Source organism: Pimephales promelas, chromosome 24 (assembly GCF_988280905.1).
Source record: "Pimephales promelas chromosome 24, fPimPro1.hap1.1, whole genome shotgun sequence".
NCBI classification, from domain to species: Eukaryota; Metazoa; Chordata; class Actinopteri; order Cypriniformes; family Leuciscidae; genus Pimephales; species Pimephales promelas.
Genome location: NC_142792.1, coordinates 28,430,278 through 28,453,314, shown reverse-complemented (window position 1 = coordinate 28,453,314; position 23,037 = coordinate 28,430,278). Strand labels below are relative to the sequence as shown.

General features: G+C 42.3%; 2 protein-coding genes across 2 annotated transcripts in view; both read left to right on the top strand.

The window, feature by feature from the left end:
- Positions 1-23,037, top strand: part of LOC148969338 (protein NLRC3-like) — a 287,825-nt gene that overhangs the window by 26,937 nt on the left and 237,851 nt on the right. The gene's annotated exons all lie outside the window — the stretch shown is intronic.
- The window catches only part of LOC120487490 (NACHT, LRR and PYD domains-containing protein 3), a 57,629-nt gene that overhangs the window by 29,736 nt on the left and 4,856 nt on the right, over positions 1-23,037 (top strand). The window contains exons 6-9 of the mRNA XM_089126790.1: positions 9,755-9,925; positions 19,257-19,427; positions 19,536-19,627; positions 22,486-22,546. Coding sequence (XP_088982916.1) covers positions 9,755-9,925; positions 19,257-19,427; positions 19,536-19,627; positions 22,486-22,546 — 495 coding nt within the window. The remainder of the gene's footprint in view (positions 1-9,754; positions 9,926-19,256; positions 19,428-19,535; positions 19,628-22,485; positions 22,547-23,037) is intronic.

Below are 23,037 nucleotides of genomic sequence, written 5' to 3'. Positions count from 1 at the left end.
GGATTCAGGACTTTTTAACAGGCAGACTACAATTTGTAAGAGCGGGTCATAGCCAGTCAAAAATCATTACGACAAATATAGGATTGCCACAAGGATGTGTTTTATCACCTTTGTTATTTATTCTGCATACAAATGATTGTGTCAGCCATCATTCCAAATGCACATTGATTAAATTTGCAGATGATGTTGCCTTGGTTGGGCTTTTAACAGATAATGATCAGGACTATAGATCTGAGATTGACCAATTTTATGAATGGTGTTGTGGAAATTCACTATTTTTAAACATTTCAAAAACAAAAGAAATGGTCATAGATTTTAGAAAAAAAGCCCCTTCCATTGCAACCGGTTACTATTAATGAGATAGTTATTGAGACTGTGAATGAGTATAAGTACTTGGGTACCATTATTGATCATAAACTCACTTGGTCGGCGAACACATTAGCACGATACTCAAAAGCACAGCAACGGCTCTTTTTTTTTTAAGAAAATTGTGCAGTTTTAATGCAGAGAATAGTACCCTGACACTGTTCTATTTGACTTTTATTCAGAGTGTGGTGACTTTTGCAATCCAGTGTTGGGGGGGAGGTCTTTCTATCCAGAACAGGAACATGCTGGATAAGGTGACAAAAACGGGTAGGAAAATCATTAGATCCGATGTGAAAAGCGTCACAAATCTTACTGACCAGTATACCCTCAAGTTGGCACTGAGGATTCTGGAGGATCCATTGCACCCACTTCACACAGAATTTTCCCTCCTCCCCTCTGGACGTAGATTTAGAATGCCCCGAACTAAAACTAAACGACACATCACTTCATTTGTGCCTAGGAGCATTCAACTACTTAACGAATCAGTTATGGGCACATAGATTTATTTTGAATGTGCATTATTGAATATGTATCTATTTATTGATTCTTTTAAAGGGTTAGTTCACCCAAAAATGAAAATTAAGTCATTAATTACTCACCCCCATGCTGTACCAACCCCGTAAGACCTTCGTTCGTCTTCGGAACACAAATGAAGATATTTTTGATTAAATTTGAGAGCTGTATAACTACCACATTGGCTCCTAAGGGACTGCCTCTTGACGGCCCAAAAAGTCAATGAAGAAAATGTTTAAATATCCCAAGTGACTACCGTGGCTCAACTATATGTTTATCAAGCGACGCGAATACTTTTTGTGCGAAAAAACAAACAAAAATAACGAGTTTATTCGACTATTTTTTTCTTCCTTGTAGGCCAGAACGAGACTTCCTTATAGATTTCCACGACGCATGCGCGAGAATTGCGATCTGAAGTAGTGTAAGCTGTGTACGCAGATCGCAAATCTCGCGCATGCGTCGTGGAAATCTATAAGGAAGTCTCGTTCTGGCCTACAAGGAAGAAAAAAATAGTCGAATAAACTCGTTATTTTTGTTTGTTTTTTCGCACAAAAAGTATTCGCGTCGCTTGATAAACATATAGTTGAGCCACGGTAGTCACTTGGGATATTTAAACATTTTCTTCATTGACTTTTTGGGCCGTCAAGAGGCAGTCCCTTAGGAGCCAATGTGGTAGTTATACAGCTCTCAAATTTAATCAAAAATATCTTCATTTGTGTTCCGAAGACGAACGAAGGTCTTACGGGGTTGGTACAGCATGGGGGTGAGTAATTAATGACTTAATTTTCATTTTTGGGTGAACTAACCCTTTAAGCTGTGGAATATTTTAGAGGGTTTTTTTTTTTTTTTTTGAAGGGTATTACTGAATATATATATTTATTTACTGATTTCTTAAGTGGTCAAATTGATATATTCCATGTCACTTTTGCCTTTATTCTTCTTTTATTTATGTTTATTCTATGTTTTTTGTGGTTATGTTTATTATGGTTCCCATGAGTGTATAACAAATTCCCCTTTGGGGCAATAAAGGTTTCATTCATTCAAATAAACAGACAGACCTGAGCCAACTTCCATATTTTTCAGATTTTGGAAGATGTGTGGTAACAGTTGAAATTGTTGTCGTAAAGGCAAGAGCAACACACCGCAAATCCAAATGTAGACGGTCCCTCTATGTCACCTAGCAGCAGCAGCGCTTCTGGTCAGACACACTTCTGATGTGCAAAGACACAGAAAACGCGATGCAGCCGCCACACAGCTGACACGCTACAGAAACACCACGCTCACGCCACGCAGCCAGTGTGTCTCCGGCCTTAGTTAGGCTGACCTGCGAGTTTACGCACCACGGGTTTCAGATTCGACAAAAAGCCACATCATCTCTTCAAACACTCAATGCCAGTGGCCCTCATTTATCAATCTTGCGTAGAAACGGGTGTATATGTTGGCGTAAGATTATGCTTACACTCCTCTCACCGCCTGATTTATGAAGATGTGCGTACCTTTGAAATCTAGGTGTAGGCAATGCCTGCCCTTAATAAATCCCGCGGCCGAAAACGATCGTCATTAGAAGAACACGCCCCTAAATATTCAAGTCTCCGCTCCCCCCACACCCTCATTTTACGCCATGGACACACGGAAGACGGCAAAGAAGAGAAACTTCTCTGACGTGGAGCCGAATTACCTATCACAATGCATTATTTTACAGCACGTCTTTTGAATTAGCATTTAATTTCGAATCATGTCACATGTATAATAGTGATGATGAAGATGTGATGTGAAGTACCATTCATTCACATTAATAATTGCATGACAATTTGTAATATATTCTTCTTATTATTATGATTTGTATTAATGATGCTTATTGTTATTTAGAAGAAGGATGTCGTTATTATTATTTGTATTATTATTATCATTTAAAAGAAGAAGAAGAACATATTTTTTTATTATTTTGTCAGTCTGAATTATTTTTTGGTCATTGAAAGCCTTTCATTACCGAACCCAGTCCGTGCGCACCTGAATTAAATTAAACATTGAAGTTCACGTTACACAAAAATAAACACTGAAGTTTATAATTACTATGTTGTTGTTTTTTTTGTTTGTTTGTTTTACAGTGGGTCATATATCATATCTTTTAGTTTGCCAGTGCGTTTTGTGGTGTTAGGAATTTTTCTGCGCATTTCCTCACTAACTCAAAACGTGCGTACACCACCTCCTGAGCTGGTGTAGGATTCAAGCGTGCCGTACGCCCACGTCCATATTGATAAATCTCAAAGTCAACGTGGTTTTGAGTGTACGCAAGGTGTACGCTGGAAATTTGGTGTACGCACTTTTGATAAATGAGGGCCAGTGTGTGGATGCATGGGCTGAATATAACATTAGGAAGGAGGATGGCTGAACACCCAGAATGCTTTGAGTGAAGGGCATGTAAAAGCAGTTCAGGAAAATAGGGAATACCTGCGAGCAGTTGTTGAATCATTGTGAAAATTGCAGAAAAAGGTCACAAAGAAGCGGAGACTTCTGTCACCCGAGGCAACTTTATCGAGGTGTTGCGTCTTATCGGCAAGTTTGACAACGCCGTTGGAGAAAAACACTTGAAAATACCCAAAATGCAAAATACCCACACCATGATATACAAAACGTTAATTGAATTAATGGGGAATATGGACTAAATAAGTGGCGAGATTGAAGAGGCTTTACGCCGGTTTCACACTGTGCGCGTCAGCAGTGTGTATGGTGAGCGGGAGCAGCACACACACGTGTTGCTTTCACACTGTCAGCGTTTGTTGCGCAAGATAGACTTGACCCTCCCTTCGCCACCAAAACATTTTTCTATGACCCTCCAAAATGATTGTGAAAAAGGCATGACCCTCCCCGATCATGTATTGATTACTTCTGTACTGGACTGCGCTTGGCAAAGATGTTCAGATATCTCTATGCCTAGTAGACCTACACCAGGCGATCATTAAAAAGTGTCCTGTACAGGGCTGTACAGTGCGACATATATCTACCAAAAGATTGGTCTGTGCGCTGAATAAATGTACCACTGCAGCACGCGTGAGATACAGTTTTATAAACTCTGTTACTTGTGTTTGTTCTCAGACATGATAACAGATGTTTTATACTTGTGCTAATGCGATATCATGATTTTTGATCATGGATCATTTAATAGATGATAAACAAACTCATAGTAGGGGAATCATCCTGGTAGTAAAGCTTGTGGGGGGACACTGCTGGAAAAAACAGCAATGCAAGATTGAGAGGAACGCCTCCGACAAATCTCACAAGAATCACAACATGCTTTACGGCAACGACGTCACACACATCAACCACATACTGTATGAAGCATGAAGACACTTGCGCGCATTTCAGACGTCATACTCGACGATGGAAAAAGCAAAGAAAACGCGGCCGGTAGAGAATGAGCCTCTCTGCTCAACCCGTAAATTAATGCATCGATCCGCAAGTTTTGTTTGAGTTCTTTAATGGTCTAGTGGTAGATCTTTTGTGTCAGAGGTTACAGGTTATACGTGTTTTTCTCTCTCATCAAAACTGAATATGTTCATCAGTGGTTACAGTCTATATCAAGCAGGGACACGTTTGTGTGCATTTTATTTTGTGATTTCACTGGAATGAATAAAGAGTCTCCGCAACTGTGATAGATTGAAGAGTGTCACAGTCTTCGTCTGCACCATCCTGTCTGCGTCTCCTGCACTACACTTCCCAGGATCCTCTCGTCACCCTATCCCGTGTTCACTCCCTCATCAGCCACCTGTTCCTCGTCATCGTCATCTGTTTCACCTGTCTTCACCTCATTATGTTTGATTCTTCTGTGTATTTAGTTCCCTCAGTTTCCTTCAGTCTTTGTCGATCGATGTTGATGTTACCCTTCCGTGTCGTGAGTTTACCCGTGCCTGTTTGCTATTTTGAGTTATATTAAAGTGTTTGCATTGGAGCATTTGCCTCTTGTTCTCCTTCTTCTGCCTACACTCCACCGGCACCGTGACAGATCGATCGACCCCCAAATTGGGACTAAAACATGGATTCCTTCGTGGCGGTTCAGCTTCTCTGCCTAGAGCAGGGGAACCGCTCACTCGAGGACCACTTGGCGGATTTCCTCTCCCTCGTCCCAGCCACATCTTTCCCGGACGACAGCCTCTGCAGCTTCCTATATGCTGGCCTCAACACCGCCACCAGAGAGCTGTTGTCCGGGGAGGGTCCTCTGTGGAACTTCGCTGCCTATGTGGAGTGGGTGCTGGTGTCATGTGGATCTTCTTTCACCGTTGACGACGGCACCAGCCCCACTCCAACGCCTGAGATCTCCTCCTCGCTGGTTCCGTCCAGCCCCGTCCAGCCTGCCCCAGAGACCGTCCAGCCTGCCCCAGAGACCGTCCAGCCAGCGCCTGAGACCGTCCAGCCAGCGCCTGAGACCGTCCAGCCAGCCCCAGAGACCGTCCAGCCAGCCCCAGAGACCGTCCAGCCCGCACCAGAGACCGTCCAGCCCGCACCAGAGCCCGAGACCGTCCAGCCAGCCCCAGAGACCGTCCAGCCAGCCCCAGAGACCGTCCAGCCTGCCCCAGAGACCGTCCAGCCAGCGCCTGAGACCGTCCAGCCAGCGCCAGAGACCGTCCAGCCCGCACCAGAGACCGTCCAGCCCGCACCAGAGCCCGAGACCGTCCAGCCAGAGCCCGAGACCGTCCAGCCGGAGCCAGAGCCCGAGACCGTCCAGCCGGAGCCAGAGCCCGAGACCGTCCAGCCGGAGCCAGAGCCCGAGACCGTCCAGCCGGAGCCAGAGCCCGAGACCGTCCAGCCGGAGCCTGCGCCAGAGACCGTCCAGCCTGCGCCAGAGACCGTCCAGCCTGCGCCAGAGACCAGGATCCCACCCAGCCTCCCTCTCCCGCCTCCTCCCATCAGTCATCCGTCAGCTCTTCCGTTTACCTGCTCCCCTGACCCTGCCTGGTCGCTGGATCCTCAGTTTTCGCCTCCCACCTCCTCCACCTGGACACTTCCTCGGCCCCCGGTCCCATCGGCTTCCCCGTGGCTGCTACCTCCCTCAGCTCCTCCATGGTCCCACAGTCCACCAGCTCGGCCAGGCTCCCTCGTCCCTCCGAACTCCCTGCACTCCCTCGTCATCCTCCCTTCACCTTTGGACTTCCTTCCCTTGGCTCCGCCCCGTCATGTCACCCCCCCGGTTCAGTTGGACTCCTCACTCCCTCCAGTCACCCGTCAGCCCTCACGCACTCTGACCTCACCGTGTCCCTCTGTGCCCCTGTCGTCACTTCCGTCACCTGAGCCTGCGGTGTCACCATGGTCCCTCGGTCCCTCCTCAGCACCATATGTCATCGGTCCCTCTGCTTCACCCTGGTCTCCTCTCCCATCTGCTCCTCCCCTGTCAGTCGGCCCTCTGGTGTTGTCAGCCCCGATTCCATCGGCTCCACCAGGGGTCCTCCCTCCAGCTGCTCCGCCCTGGTCTCGCCCTCATCATGCTCCGCCCTGGTCTCGCCCTCAGCCTGCTCCGCCCTGGTCTCGCCCTCAGCCTGCTCCGCCCTGGCCACGCCCTCAGCCTGCTTTGCCCTGGGGACGCCCTCAGCCTGCTCCGCCCTGGCCACGCCCTCAGCCTGCTTTGCCCTGGGGACGCCCTCAGCCTGCTCCGCCCTGGTCTCGCCCTCAGCCTGCTCCGCCCTGGCCACGCCCTCAGCCTGCTCCGCCCTGGCCACGCCCTCAGCCTGCTTTGCCCTGGGGACGCCCTCAGCCTGCTCCGCCCTGGCCACGCCCTCAGCCTGCTCCACCCTGGCCACGCCCTCAGCCTGCTCCACCCTGGCCACGCCCTCAGCCTGCTCCGCCCTGGCCACGCCCTCAGCCTGCTCCGCCCTGGCCACGCCCCGCCCAGCCCCCAGTTCGTCCCCCCTCCTTCCTCTGTTATGCGGCGTGAGGTCACGCCTCCCGGGAGGGGGGAGTTCTGTCACAGTCTTCGTCTGCACCATCCTGTCTGCGTCTCCTGCACTACACTTCCCAGGATCCTCTCGTCACCCTATCCCGTGTTCACTCCCTCATCAGCCACCTGTTCCTCGTCATCGTCATCTGTTTCACCTGTCTTCACCTCATTATGTTTGATTCTTCTGTGTATTTAGTTCCCTCAGTTTCCTTCAGTCTTTGTCGATCGATGTTGATGTTACCCTTCCGTGTCGTGAGTTTACCCGTGCCTGTTTGCTATTTTGAGTTATATTAAAGTGTTTGCATTGGAGCATTTGCCTCTTGTTCTCCTTCTTCTGCCTACACTCCACCGGCACCGTGACAAAGAGCGCGTCTGAGTGAAGACTACGCGCGTGCCACCACAAGAGACACGATGTATCCATGACACTGATAGCAGCATATTTACTGACAAAAATGCACACTATGCAAGATTTGTGCCTTAATATAACAGCTTCAAATGGGTATCAGGCTGTGAGTGCAGAGATGCTCTGCATGAGTGGTATTTACGACAGTGACATTAAATACAAGTACTCCACTGTGACTCTAGGGGTCGCTGTTTGACAAAAACTGAATTCCTGCATAGTGTGCCTTTAAGTCTTAAGATTGAAAGTCCCAATACTGTAAAACTTGACGTACATCCACATCACATGTTAATACAGCGGTAGAATTACACTCACAGGACACTGCACGTATTCGCAATCACAAAAGTTCATTATTTGCTCATGCTTTAAAGCTTTGCCGGGTAAACATTTTATTGGCGTTCTGTTCTGACATGATGCACTTTTTCTAAACACGTACTGAAGCGTGCGTGCACTGTCAAACAGCGCCTAACTGGATTTTATCTTTTGCGTCTGATTTTTGTTGGGTCAGACCCATCTGATAGCGATGGGGGCGAGACAGAGAGAGCTACATGGATTCCACGAGATAGTGGGAGATGTCTGAATAGTCCATATCTGGCCACTGCGTGGGGTCATTAATCCACTTTTCGACTGTTTCAAAGGGACACCTCTGTAACCCCGTATCCAGTAGCTTCTTTAAATACCGCTCAAAGTCCTCGGCCGGCAAAGTGTATGTTCCTGCCATTTTTGCTATAAAGAAACTTTGCAGATCTAGAGCGAGTTCTGTTCTCAGGGGAATCCGTTTGTCTTCCATCAAAAAGGGGCGTTACCCTTCAATAACGCAAAAGTAGTATTGGTCTATTAGTGAATTAATTATATATATTTATATAGCTGTGGTGTGCAAACTGATAAGAGAAAAACGCGCAGTGGATCAAGCGCACGGCGGCACAGATGTGCGACCTGGTCGAGCGCAACCCTTTCACAGACATCAGTGGAAAGTTTGTTGTTCGGTCGGATATATAAATGGCACAATACAAATACAATGGCACAAACATAGAACCTGTATACAAATACAAAACGAAGCAAGTATTTACTAACTTTAACTGAAGAGAGAGAGAGAGAGAGATAGCCCACTTCTACTGTATGCTCTTGGTTGCTGACTTGCAATTTATAACTATCAGACAGGCCCTCGCGGCCTCTAAGCACTACCGGCCCACTGGGAAAAGACCAGACTCTCCGGATTGCCACTCCGCTACTGACAGGCGGCCACTGTATCACCTGTGCTTGCGCATGCAGCCGTCTCGCGGTAGTGTTTGTCTCATGACAGCTGCAGCTTCTGCATGCCGCGGTGATACGTCTCGGTTTTATCTTCTAACCTCTTTTCTTTTATGATGGAAAATCCAAAATGGTCCCATACAGGTGATTTAAATGACGCGGGGCGTTCAAGCTTCTCAGTTCCTCCACTCGCTATGACGAAGCTGTGTGTTGACTGAACATGGATTCATGACTGATTCATGTTTTTTTCATAATCAATCCGCGGATCACGTGTGTGCCGAACCGAAAACATTGATCCGAACGAATCACGGATCAATGATGATCCGTTGCACCACTAGTATGTAGGCAATAGACTGTGAACTCACAACTGTCCCTGTTGTATTTTTTCACAACTATCCCAAGCGAATTTTTGTACCGCCAAAGCCTTATTTGATCGGTGAGTAAAACTGTCTCTCTCTGTGATGAACCGCTGTGCTTGTGACAGCGCGCATGTTAAACTGAACGAGCAGGGAGAGAGAGAGAGAGAGTACCCCGAACGTGCGCGCGCACTCTCTCTCAGGCTTCACCGTCTCAAAACTAAGCGCTGTCTTGCTCTCTCTCTCTCCCTCGCACATATTAATCAAAATAATCGACACGATGGTTAGGTCAGGAGACTAAAGTTTCATGTGGAGCATTGGGAGATTTGTTTTTCCAGAATTACCGCTGGCTGTGAATTGTGCTAAAATAGTCCTGTTTTCTTTGATGACACACATCTTGTGGGATGTCCCAATCGCCGGGATAATCACACAACGCGCGCACATCCGATGATGACACGTTCAATTCCCGAACTTATGACTCATTTGAACCGATTCGTTTTAATGAATGGTTAGATCTTCCAACACTGAACTCACGAGACTTATGATCGTTGAATAACTAACCGTAAAACTTTTTAATAAGATTCCATTTATTACATAAATAACATAAAAAGTACAGTTTGCTTAGTCAAGTGTAAGGTTTAAAACAAATAAAACCACTTGTTTTCCCCCCTGAAAAAGCATATGACTACTTTTTCCCACACAATGCTATCAGGAATCAATCGTTAAAGAATTGGATCGATAAGCAGAATCGTTAGTGGCATTGATATCGATAAAATCTTATCCCATCCCTAGTCCCTTAGTTTGTTCAGGTGTATTTGATAAGGGTTTGAGCTAAACTCGGCCAGAAAGTGGATCTCAAGGGCCTGAGCTGAGAACCCCTGTTATAAACCCTACATGAAAAACACATTAATATTGCTGTTTGTTTTGTTCTCCACACAGGTTACATAGCTGTAAACTCACTGTTCAATCTTGTGGGAGTTTATCTTCAGTTCTTCAATCCTCAAACGTCCTGAGAGAGCTGGACCTGAGTAACAATGACCTGCAGGATTCAGGAGTGAAGCTGCTTTCTGATGGACTGAAGAGTCCAAACTGTCAGCTACAGATACTGAGGTCTGAACTCAAATACTTGCATTTGATTTTATATTGTATTAATTATGTAAAAATCACTGCAATTATGTAAAAATCAATGCAATTACATTGTGCTTTTCTTGTTCAGATGTGCCTTGTGTAATTTCACTGTTCAGTCTTGTGAGAGTTTATCTTCAGTTTGACTTCAGTTACAACAGAGGATATAATGGGGATAAAGGAGAATTAATTTGTTACATTTATATAACACTTTTCTAGGTGCTGTCTATTAAGTAATATATCTAATAGACCAACGCTACTTTTGTGTCATCGAAGGGTAACACCCCTTTTTGGGGGAAGACAAATGGATTCTCCTGAGAACAGAACTCGCTCTAGATCTGCAAAGTTTCTTGATAACAAAAATGGTACAGACATACACACTCTCTGTGCCGGCCAAGGACCGTGAGTGGTATTTAAAGAAACTACTGGATACGGGGTTACAGAGGTGTCCCTTTGAAATAGTTGAAAACGGGATAAATGACCCCACGCAGTGGCCAAATATAGACTATTTAGACATCTCCCACTATCTCGTGGAATCACCAAGTAAGTAGCCTATTTTTTTGTCATTAACACACTCACAGTATGACAAACTAGACGATGAGGCCATATCACTTGGACCATATTTAACTTGATTCAAGCTATTGACATAGTTTTGTTGTTGACTAGCTATACTAGTTAGAAAGACGACTCTGCTAGCTGCTACATGATTAGCTCAGTGCCGTACACTCTAAACCTTTTTACAATTTTCAAAGTCCTAGCACTTTCTAGACACAAGCAGAATTCAGCCAAGTCCACTTTAGTTTTTTTTAGTAAAATCAGTTAACAGCCAAGGTAGTGTGCCTATTGAGAGCTAATCACATAACGTTAGCTGCTAGCAGCTTCGTCTTTCTAACTAGTATAGCTAGTCGACAACAAAACTATGACGCCATGTCAGTTGGATCATATTTAACTTGATTTAAGCTATTGACATAGTCTAGTTTGTCATACTGTGAGTGTGTAGTGACAAAAAATAGGCTACTTGGTGATTCCACGAGATAGTGGGAGATGTCTGAATAGTCCATATTTGGCCACTGCGTGGGGTCATTAATCCAGTTTTCGACCATTTCAAAGGGACACCTCTGTAACCCCGCATCCAGTAGCTTCTTTAAATACTGCTCACAGTCCTCGGCCGGCAAAGTGTATGTTCCTGCCATTTTTGCTATAAAGAAACTTTGCAGATCTAGAGCGAGTTCTGTTCTCAGGGGAATCCGTTTGTCTTCCCCCAAAAAAGGGGCGTTACCCTTCAATGACGCAAAAGTAGTATTGGTCTATTAGTGAAATAATTATATATATTTATATAGCTGTGGTGCGCAAACTGATAAGAGAAAAACGCGCAGTGGATCAAGCGCACGGCGGCACAGATGTGTGACCTGGTCGAGCGCAACCCTTTCACAGACATCAGTGGAAAGTTTGTTGTTCGGTCGGATATATAAATGGCACAATACAAATAAAATGGCACAAACATAGAACCTGTATACAAATACAAAACGAAGCAAGTATTTACTAACTTTAACTGAAGAGAGAGAGAGAGAGAGAGAGTGCGCACTTCTGCTGTATGCTCTTGGTTGCTGATCGTTCACTCAGCACACGTGTCATTTGGATTAAAACTAAATCGTATCTGTAAGTAAAACATGAACTGTTACGTGATTTATGTATAACGAGTGGTTTCTTACATGATCACAGGACATTTACAGGTCAAGAAATTTCATGAACGCAAACATCGGAAGCGTGCGCTCTGAAAGTGCCACTCACAGTGTGTGAATTGAATTGAATTATCTTTCATGTCTTGCACTTTAATGGACAAATTCCCATAAAATTATTTAAAACATGCATCTTGGTGAGTATCCTGGTAAACATAGTTGGTTATATCTTTAATATGTGTCAAAGTAAACGCATGTACAGTACAACAGGCTCTCTTGGATGTGCAGCAGCAGGTCAGCAGCAGCCTAATAAAAGCCTAATGTTTCTGACTGTTAATCAAACTACAAACACAGTCATCACTCCCTGCTATTGACTGAATTACTTTAGTAACTTTATAAAAGATTAATCTATATTTAATTTATACAGTGATGAATATGCATTTACATTTATTCATTTAGCAGACACTTTTATCCAAAGCGACTTACAAATGAGAACAATAGAAGCAGTTAAAGGGTAATTCCACTGGTGGAGACATGAATGTGTATTGAAAGTGGGTCATATATGTAGTAGAATAGTATAATTTTTTTTAAATTTGGGTCCTTCTTGGCCAATAAAAGGCAGAAAATGACTTTTTAGTGCTTGTGGATTGCAACAATCCCCATAGTGGATTGCAATGCTCAGCTCCGCAGGCCACTCCCACTACTCCGCCCATCACTGTAGACTAGAGTTGAGCTCCACTCTACGCTATTGCCTGGAAATAATTTCGTACAATGAAACCAGATAATGTGCGCTAATATAATATGACGACGTAAGAGCATCAAGGCGGAGCCCGCGCCATCAGCCAATGGGTTGGCGTGATTCTATATGGGCTTCAGACAATCAGCACACTTACTCTGCGTTCGGGCCAATTACCAAGATCAGAGCCCTCTCCCCGGACAGCACCTCAAATATGTTTACCAATTAAATCTATCCGACTGATTTGTAAGTGTGAACTCATGAACTAAAAAATCCTGATGTTTTCAGTGCTGATTCGGTGGTGACGCCGTGTTCATGTAACCAGAGGGTGACGCTGCCTATAACACAAAAGCTGCCACAAGGAACTGGCAAAAGTAATGCTTATGAATGTTTCAAATATAGCAAGGAGACATTTTAATTGTTTATTAGTGTCTGTCGGCTGCAATAGTGGCCGCAGTAGTTAACACACCTGTAGAGAGAAATGCACTTTTCATATGGATTACATAAGCAGATCAGTCGGTTTCTTTTCGATTTGAATTGTTTCATTTAAAATGAGACATTTTTAAGCTTTCTTTATATTTCTTGTGTCTGTGAGGCAGCTTAAACGCTGAGTTTCGGCTCATTTATGAAGAGCTCCAGTTCACGAGCAATGCAATCTCACTGGCTCCTCCATGTCCTAATTATATGGTCTGTTATATTTGCTTCTTATTTATTAAATCCAGGCAATTGGTTGATAAAACATCGATTAAAAATTAGATACAAATGATACAAAACAAAATAAAATTTTTAGAAAGGCTTTCTACAAAACAAAACTTAATGAATTGGTCAGAATCGTGTCTGACCCACATGTCTCCCGATATATTGTCTGACCCATATGTCTCCCAACACATCCTGCCTTGCCAAAACACACATGTGGGAGATGCGGAATGGATAGAAATAACTCAAAAAATAAAAGAGGACTTGAATAAGCCCATTAATGGCATTTTTGAGTCATGCTCTTAATGAACTGTTTTATTTCCTCTTTCTATATTGTGAATAATAAATGTGGATCATTTTAATGTGTTTGTTACACAATGGAGTCTAACTGATTGTAATAATTATTTGATGTAGACTACTTTTAAACTTAGAAGTATTCATTGGCATCCTCGCATACTAAACTGCATTTTTTTATGTTTGCGTGCTGGAGGTACGCTATTATGTTGTGTGTATGTGATGTTAACATTTAAACTGGTGAGAGAAAATGTCACTATCAAAGAGTCTAAAGAGGAAAGTTGAAAGCGAAAATAGCCATTGAAAGAATAAGAATAATGAAAAGACAACTAGCCCGTGTTGTTCACTTAGTTTTGTAAATGCGACGACAACCCGACTCACTAAATGCGTCTCTATAGCATGCACTGTGTTTATCGTACAATTTATATGCAAAAAAAAGAGTTTTTACGTGCATATGATACGCATGGGTAGGTTTAGTAGTGGTGTCGGGTTCGTGTGTACTATACGTTGGGTAGGATGGGTAGGACAATAAAGTGCGTATCAAATGCATGAGAAAAACTGCTTATCACATGTAGCATATGTAAAAACTAATTGTCGCGTATAAATTGCATGATAATCACAACGCGTGCTATAGAGATGCAAATAATATTTGACATTTAATGACGGTTATTGTAGAGGTGTGTCAGGCGATCCACAGACTTGGCTGTGGCGCGGACGTAGAGCCTAGAAACTCTGAAACTGAAACTCTCCTCTTTGGAGCCAGACATTCAGAAACTGATGTGTGAGAAGCAGCACTACTCATCTCATTAATATTCACGTTCAGTTTTAGATGGAAATCTCAAAATATAAAATCTACAGATCTGTTAGTTTAGTAATGTACTAGTTTTTGTTTCATGTGTAAAATCCCAGTAATTTCAGTGATATTTGGACATTAAGGTGAACATATTTTTCAGCATTTTATTGTTACCATAGTTACAACCATAGACTTCCTATGCCCTCCACCTCAGTTTTAAACTAATGGCTCTTTGGAATAACATTAAGTGAGACCTAGGCTGTGACAGTATGTTTAATTGCACTTTTTCAAATTAAATAAAATTCAAATAATAATTCCTGATCATATTATTGCGTTTGTGTTTTAAGAATTAGCTTATCCTTACAATTTTGTTGCTTTTTGGGGGGCATGTTAGAGTGGGATTTGGTTAGGTGGTCCTCAGAAAAGTGCGAGATAAAGTAGTTCTTGGGCTGAAAAAGTTTGAGAAACACTGCTTTAAACTAACAATAGTATAGTATAGTATACTTTATTGTCCCCTAGGGGAAATTTGTCATGGACTCAAAGTGCGTGGTGCAAAGTAGTAGCTGCCATTACAAGCAATAATACACATAGTAAAACAAATACCAGCTAAAGACGTACATGTAGACTACACACACACTCATGACACATCTAATGAAAATCTAAAAAAAATAAATGAGAATAAAAAAAAACAAAAACAAACATACAATACTAAAACAACAAGCAGAACACCAAGTTATTGCACACTTCTCATTCCTCCTCGTACAATCTAAAAATTTTGATTTAAAATTTTGACGGAGTTGGGTATAAAAGAATATTTGTAACGGTTCAATTTGGTTTTTGGAATTCTGAACCTTCTGCCAGAAGGCAAGAGCTCGTACTCCGCATGAAGGATGTGGGACGGGTCAGACAGAACTCTCCGCGCCTGCCTAAGTACAGACTGCTCATAGATGGACTGAAGGGAGAGCTTTTCAGTCCTCCCCATCACCTTCATAGCAGTCTGTACCAGGCGCTGCAACTTTGATTTAGACTGTGTGGAGAGATTGCCAAACCATGCCGTCATCCCATACCTGATGACACTCTCCATCACTGCCTGATAAAATAAAAACATAATCTTCTGACTGACACCAAACACCCTCAGTCTGCGTAAAAAATACAGCCTTTGCTGTAAACAGGAACATAAATGATCAACATGATCACCCCAACGTAAAAGGTTATCCAGGTGGATACCCAGATACCTATAAGAAGTAACCTGTTTGATCTCTTCCCTGTGAATAGACAGTGGAGTATGATCCCCCACTGACCGAGGGTCAAACACCATCTCCTCAGTTTTTTTAGTGTTAATTGTGAGATAGTTCTTATCACACCACTGAACAAAATTATTAACCTCCGTGAAGTACACTGACGGGTCTGAGTTCTGGTGAAGCAGACTGAGAATAGCAGTGTCATCAGAAAATTTAAAAAACAGGTTGCCTGGGAGACTATTGGTACAGTCATTTGTATAAAGAGTGAACAGAACCGGTGAACTTACGCAGCCCTGAGGCGCACCTGTGCTGCTGCATTTGGATTCCGAAACTGAGTCGTTAATCCTGACATTTTGGGTTCTATTTGTTAAAAAAGAATAAAACCACTTAATAATAAAAGGGTTAACATTCATCTGGGTCATTTTCTGTAAGAGCAGATGAGGCTGTAATGAGTTAAAAGCCGAACTAAAATCAATAAACAAAATGCGTGCGTAGGCCTTGGGATCCTCCAGATGCTTAAGGGTCAGGTGGGTGATGCTATTAATTGCATCGTCTGTACTCCTCCCCTGCCTATAAGCAAACTGGAGTGGATCCAGTTCAGGGTTGACTTCAGATTTCAGTATGGATACCATGTATTTTTCAAAGCATTTCATGACAACAGAAGTTAAAGCCACCGGTCTATAATCGTTGTTTTCTATAGGACAGGGTTTCTTTGGAATGGGAATAATGGTAGATTTTTTCCAAAGGGCAGGAACCAGATGGGAATCTGCAGACCTTTGAAACACAGGGCACCATGCAGGGGTTAGTTCTGCAGCAAAGGTCTTAAGAAGAAAAGCAGAGATGCCATCAGGGCCTGCAGATTTCTTCTTGCATACATGGCTGAAAAGTGACTGGATTTTGAGAGGATCAACTACTAACCTTGAACAGGGGTCAGTTGTAATTGACTGTAGTACATTATTGCATTCCAAAGAATAGTCCTGTGTATCAAACCTGAGAAAGAAATCATTAAGTGTGTTTGCTTTACTAAACTCATCATATGTCATAAGGCCCTTTCTATGTGTTGTCATGTTTGTAACAGCTTTCATGGAGACCCAGAGTTTTTTAGAGTCCATAGAAACAAAATTCTGTTCTAAGACATCCCTGTGTTTCTTCCTTGCCTCCTTTAATGAAAGATTAAGCTCCCTTTGAACAGATTTCAACCCCATCCTATCATTATTCCTAAAAGCCTTTTTTTTCCGATTGATGCAGTTCTTTAACTCTCTGGTGATATATGGCTTATTGTTGGGATAGATTGTAATAACCTTCTTGGTGACCACACAATCCGCACAGAATTTAATATACTCTGTAATAGTGTCGGTGGCTTCATCGATACCCAAATTATGAAAAATGTCCCAGTCTGTACAGAGAAATGAACCCTTCAATGTCTCTATGCCGTCTTTAGACCAAACAGTCACTGTCTTAGTGGATGGTTTACTGCTCTTTAAAACTGTCTTATAGGTGGGTATCAGATGGACTGTATTATGGTCTGAGTTTGACAAAGGGGGCTTTGAACTGGCCCTGTATGCATGTCTTATATTACCATAACATTTGTCCAACACTCTACTGTCTCGAGTGCCACACTTGACATATTGTTCAAATCCAGGAAGGGATAGTTCCAATTTACAGCTGTTAAAATCTCCAAGAATAAAAACCGGGGCTCCCGGAGTGCGTTGCAGTTGGTTGTGAACACAATCTGCAATACGAGCTGCAGCTCGAGCCGCATTCCCACTGGGGGGAACATAAACTGAACATATTATGATATTGCCAAACTCCCTCGGGAGGTAAAAGGGTCTTAGAGAAATGCAAAGTAATTCAATATCAGGGTTGCACACAGTATCTCTCACGGAGTAATTTCTGCACCAACTGTCACTCACAAACACGCAGATACCTCCCCCTCGACTTTTCCCCGAAGTTTCCTCCCTGTCTGCACGGACAAGGGAGAACCCCTCCAGCTCGATCAAGGAGTTGGGAATGTCTTTGTGAAGCCAGGTCTCCGTAAAAACCAGCAAACTCGCCTCGCGGTATTCAAAGCATACCCTCATGTTGACACGGAGCTCCTCCATTTTACTCCTGAGAGAGCGAACGTTGCTCAGGATCATGCCGGGCAGCGGAGGTCTACTTCCTCTCCGGCGAAGACGCTGTCGTGTTCCCCCACGTCGGCCTCTTTTCCGCCGTTTTTTATGAGGTGCCAGGATTTTAAATGCCTCAGGAAGGCTGAATAACTCCGCGGGCGGCGATGTTGTTCCCATGTAGCGGAGAGACAGCAACGTATCTCTGGCGTAGATGATTGATAACCCACCCTCCAAGTGTGGAAAAGTTTGACACATCCTCAGGAGCTGCCATACAATCAATACCAATAATAATCCTTGTGCAAATAACGCCATGGTGTTCCTCTGTATCCTCGTACACATTCACACAGTCGATAGAAAAAACACAATAAAATAGTAAAAACGACGAATAAATAATAAAAACAGCTCCCGCACCAGCAGCACACGAGTCCGGGTCGCCAGCAGAGCAGCGCCACCGGGATAGGAAAACTATATGCTAGTGCTTTGACCCCTCTCAGTTAAATTGTCACTGGTATCTAAACATTTGAACCACTGACCCAATCCTCAGCACTGAGCCCTCCTGGAGCTGCTCTAAATATGTGCTGTCCAATTACATGATGGATCAAATATGGTAGAGCAACTGAACCTCTCAAAATACAGTTTAACAGGCTTAAGCATGAAAATAACTGAAGGAAATATATATTTACTAAACAAATCAAGCCAACTAATATGGTTTTAAAATCTTTTGGTTTCAATATATTAAAAAGTTACAAATGTAGTGAAAATACAGGTGTCGGTCTCAGCAAATACCAAAAATTAAAGTATTGATATTGGACTCCTTCTGGAAAAAGTGGTATTTGTGCGTCCCTACTTAAAACATTACTGACTGCATTTAATTGAAGACATTTGGACATATTTCTGTGTGTATTTGTCCATTTAAGCACACACCTGAGGCTCAGAGTAGCCTATACTTGTCGGTGTTTTGCTCCATTATGGATTGCGTACACAGAAAGCCGCCTGGGGAACAGTATCTCGCTCACTGGTCAATACACTTTTAACTTTACACTTCTTTTAGTATCGAGAACACACAGAAGGAGACTGTGTATCACGTTACATGATTCGTCTGATTTGAAAGTTATGTAGGAAGGGCGACAGCACACTGCTTCAAAGGAAATGGTGTTTTCATAATCATTCAAAGTAAAATTAAAATTTAATTAAATTGATTGTGGAACCCTAATCATGAACACATCTTTGAGAGCAAGGGGGCGACTGGTGGTTTGGGCAACTTGTGTTCTTTGCATATAGGGTGGACCGGCTCTGGATATGTCATTGTTATGGTTAAAGTTAAAATCCTCCTGGTTAGTGTTTGTTTAATCATCCTCTGCTGAGATCTTGAGAGATCTAATGTCTTATTTTATATTCAGTTGATTTCATCTTAGGCTGTGTGTCTGTAAGTCAGTTGTAGATTGTACAATGGACACATATGAACACTGAGCAGTGTTCATTTTACTCTGGGGATTTTGCTGTGTGTTTCAGATTATAGACCACGGGTTCTCATCTCTGGCCCTCAAGATCCACTTTCCTGCAGAGTTTAACCCTGATCAGACTCTCCTACCTGCAACTTTATAGTAATCCAGATGACCGTGATTAGTTTGTTCAGGTGTATTTGATAAGAGTTTGAGCTAAACTCGGCCAGAAAGTGGATCTCAAGGGCCTGAGCTGAGAACCCCTGTTATAAACCCTACATGAAAAACACATTAATATTGCTGTTTGTTTTGTTCTCCACACAGGTTACATCGCTGTAATCTCACCGTTCAATCTTGTGAGAGTTTGTCTTCAGTTCTTCAATCCTCAAGTGTCCTGAGAGAGCTGGACCTGAGTAACAATGACCTGCGGTATTCAGGAGTGAAGCTGCTTTCTGATGGACTGAAGAACCCAAACTGTCAGCTACAGATACTGAGGTCTGAACTCAAATACTTGCAATTGATTTTTATCTTGCATTATTTATGTAAAAATCACTCAGCTAAGATTTATTCTGTATGCAATTATATTGTGCTTTTCTTGTTCAGATGTGCCATGTGTAATTTCACTGCTCAGTCTTGTGGGAGTTTATCTTCAGTTCTTCAATCCTCAAACACCGTCCTGAGAGAGCTGGACCTGAGTAACAATGACCTGCAGGATTCAGGAGTGAAGCTTCTTTCTGATGGACTGAAGAGCCCAAACTGTCAGCTACAGATACTGAGGTAAATGGGTTTCCATTAAACAATTAATACAAAAATATATATTTTTACAATTTTGTCAACAAATCTGATACAATGCCAGAAGAAGAGACAAAAACAGCATTTGCATTGTTGTAATTTCCAATTTTGTTGTAATTATGGACTTGACATTTGCAGTCAAAAAATAATGCATTCAATACTAATATTCATCACCACACCAATTAACATCATCACTGGGGCTTGACCTTGCTACCTGCCCTCTGGTGCAAAAATTGTACTTTAACATCGATCTTCTCCAGGGCCGGGTTTCCTGATAACGATGTATCTTACCTCTTAAAGGGTTAGTTCACCCAAAAATGAAAATTAAGTCATTAATTACTCACCCCCATGCTGTTCCAACCCCGTAAGACCTTCGTTCATCTTCGGAACACAAATAAAGATATTTTTGATTGAATCTGAGAGCTGGATCAGTCTTAGATTGAATGCCTAAGGGACTGGCTCTTGACGGCCCATAAAGTCATTAAAGAAAAGGTTTAAATATTCCATGTGCCTACAGTGGCTCAATTCTAAGTTTATCAAGCGACGAGAATACTTTTTGTGCGAAAAAAACATACATACACTGCATGAAAAGTGGGATTTTCGTCAGTAAGCGGCACTGTAGATTGTCGTGGAAGTTCAGGTTTACGACTGCACACGGCAATTTACAGGTAACACTCAAAACTGCTGTGAATTGCCGGAAATTGACGTGGGCCTTGCTTGGCAGTTGTCCCCCCATTGTCCCCCCTTCTCCTAAATCTAGAGGAGGCTTTGACATGTAAATGAAAATGCTGTGAGCTATACACATGCAAATAAGGGTAGGGGAGTTTCACCCCAGGTAACATTTTTCTGAAAGGTATAACTTCATTCTAAGACAAGATCAGGCTCAGTATAACCTAATTGCTGTGTTTTTTTTGTTTTTTGTTTTTTTAACATTGCACATAATGCACAACAATTACAACAATAACATGACATCCAAAAAGATAACAATCAACAAATAATAATTTCACAATAAATAAGAAACAAATAAAAATAGGACAGAATTGAACAAATGAAATAAAAACAGGAAAGGGACTATCTCTATTGTGTATAATATTATGATTTAAGAGAAAGTTAGAAACCAGTAATTTGTACTATTTAAAGAAAGAAAATTAGCTTCAATTAGCTTCAATATTCTTTAGCAAATACAATTGTATCACTACATTTTTATCGATACATTTGAGAGACAGAATATACTGAAAACTAAAAATTAGACCAAAAAAAAAACTTCAAACAAGGTTTAGAATTATTCATTTTACTCTTATGAATATGAAATTTTCCTAATAAAATTATAAGATTCATCATAACATTTAAGGAAGAGGTTTTCAAAATATATGATAACATCTTTGATGTTAATTCACAGTTATAAACAGATGTTTTTTGTTTTTGTTTTTTACAATTTTTTTACTGGTTTATTTATTTTAAGTAACCTAATAAAGTTATTTATTTATGCATATATGTATTTTTACATTTCATGGTAGCCTATTTAGGTATATCCACCTTATTCCTAATTTAAAATGAACTAACAGCAGCAGAAAAGTCAAGGACAGCCGGCGACAGCCTTTCAACCTGAGTCAAAAACCAGTGAACGTAACTCTGATTGGCTGAGGCAGCATATCGTCATAATCCAACCTGTAACGTCAGCCACTCTGATTGGCTGAGGCAACGTGCCAGGCATGTGGCGTGTTTTTTAAGCAGAAAGTAACTACACAGATATTCAGCCTGCTTCGCCGTCATGATCGCTGGGGAACCCATCTTTTCCTCTAAATTGAAGGTAAGTTCGTCCAGCTTAGTGAATTCTATGTCCATGTCTACTTATAGTTTTTGGTAGTTTAGCGTTTTTGTCTTAAACTTCACAAATCGGCTGTGATTACTGCCGCGAATGTCCAAGGGTGTTAACCTAACGGAACAGTTTTTTGTTTTGCGTTAGCTTGCTGCTCTTAATTCTTTTTTTGTTTCATTTCAATTTGAACAAATTTGGGACACTAAACTGTACGTTGGGTTGCACGTTGTTATCTGGCTGCAAGTTAGCTACCATTCTTTGATAGTAATCAAACTAACTCATTTACTCTGAATATCGTCAGAAATTATGAAAAAATAATAAGTGCCAGGGTCCTAAAACAAAGCGCGTAATGTGCTTGTATGCTCTAGTGTAGGCTATCCTTGTTTGTAAAATTGCATCACTTTGTGTGATGAGTGAAATCTTCAGATGTTTGTGATTTGTTTTGTCTCTCAGGGGCTGTTAGGAGTGAGGTGTCCTTCGCTGATGGGAGAAAAAACACCTAAATAAGGTAACGTTACGTGTTGTGATCTCATCCTCTTTTCTTTTGAACAGACCCCAGTCAAATAAAAAGTAAAACTAAACTAATTTGGATTAACGTCTGTGTTTATAGATGACTTTGAGCGTGAGACAGTGGTGAAAACGCCAAAGAGAACTGGAACATGGCATGTTATATTCAGTTATAAATGTTTGACCAAGTTTTTAAATATCTTATAAATCTGTTCAGTTTCATCATTTGATAATAACTTTTAAAACACATTTTTTGTGGTATAGATGCAGTGACTGAGACTGGGAGATGCAGTGACTGAAACCTGGTGGTAAGTGTTGATCTATTGGCAGTGGAGAAGACACTTTTAATAGACACCTTCTCTCTTGTGAGCTAGCAAACTTTGTTATTCTAATTAGAGCATTGTAAACATCACCAAATGTGTTCGTTTATTTCAGTGTTCCAGAAAAAGGTCCTGAAACTACTGGTCGACATCCGCCATCGCCTGAAGGAAACCAGGTAGTGGATGCAGTGGATGCGTTGTCTTTTTCAACTTTGCAGAAGGGGTCATGAAATTCGTTTCCACAGCCACTGAGGTGTATGTACATCAAGGTGAACCTCAAGCACGCGTCGCAAAGACTTAAATTCACTTCGCCCTGATGAGCCAAGCCTACAGGACTTGAATTAAGAGTTTTAAAGGGATAGTTCACTTTGAAATTATTTTTTGAAATGTTTTGGCTTACGTCAAGGGCATCAGTCAGTCATATAATGGAAGTCTATGGGGATCTCTTAAAAGAGCATGCACAGAGAAGTACAAATTAAACATGATTTAATGAATCATAACTGTAAGTACACCTTGATGGCTTAAGATACGAGACGAGCGGTTTGTGTGAGAAAATGAACAGTGTGTGTGTGTGTATATATATATATGATCTGCGCATGCGGTGGAAACCGCCAGAAGCGATCTTGCACTGGTACGTCACTCATTGTTTACACAGATTTCGGAAGTT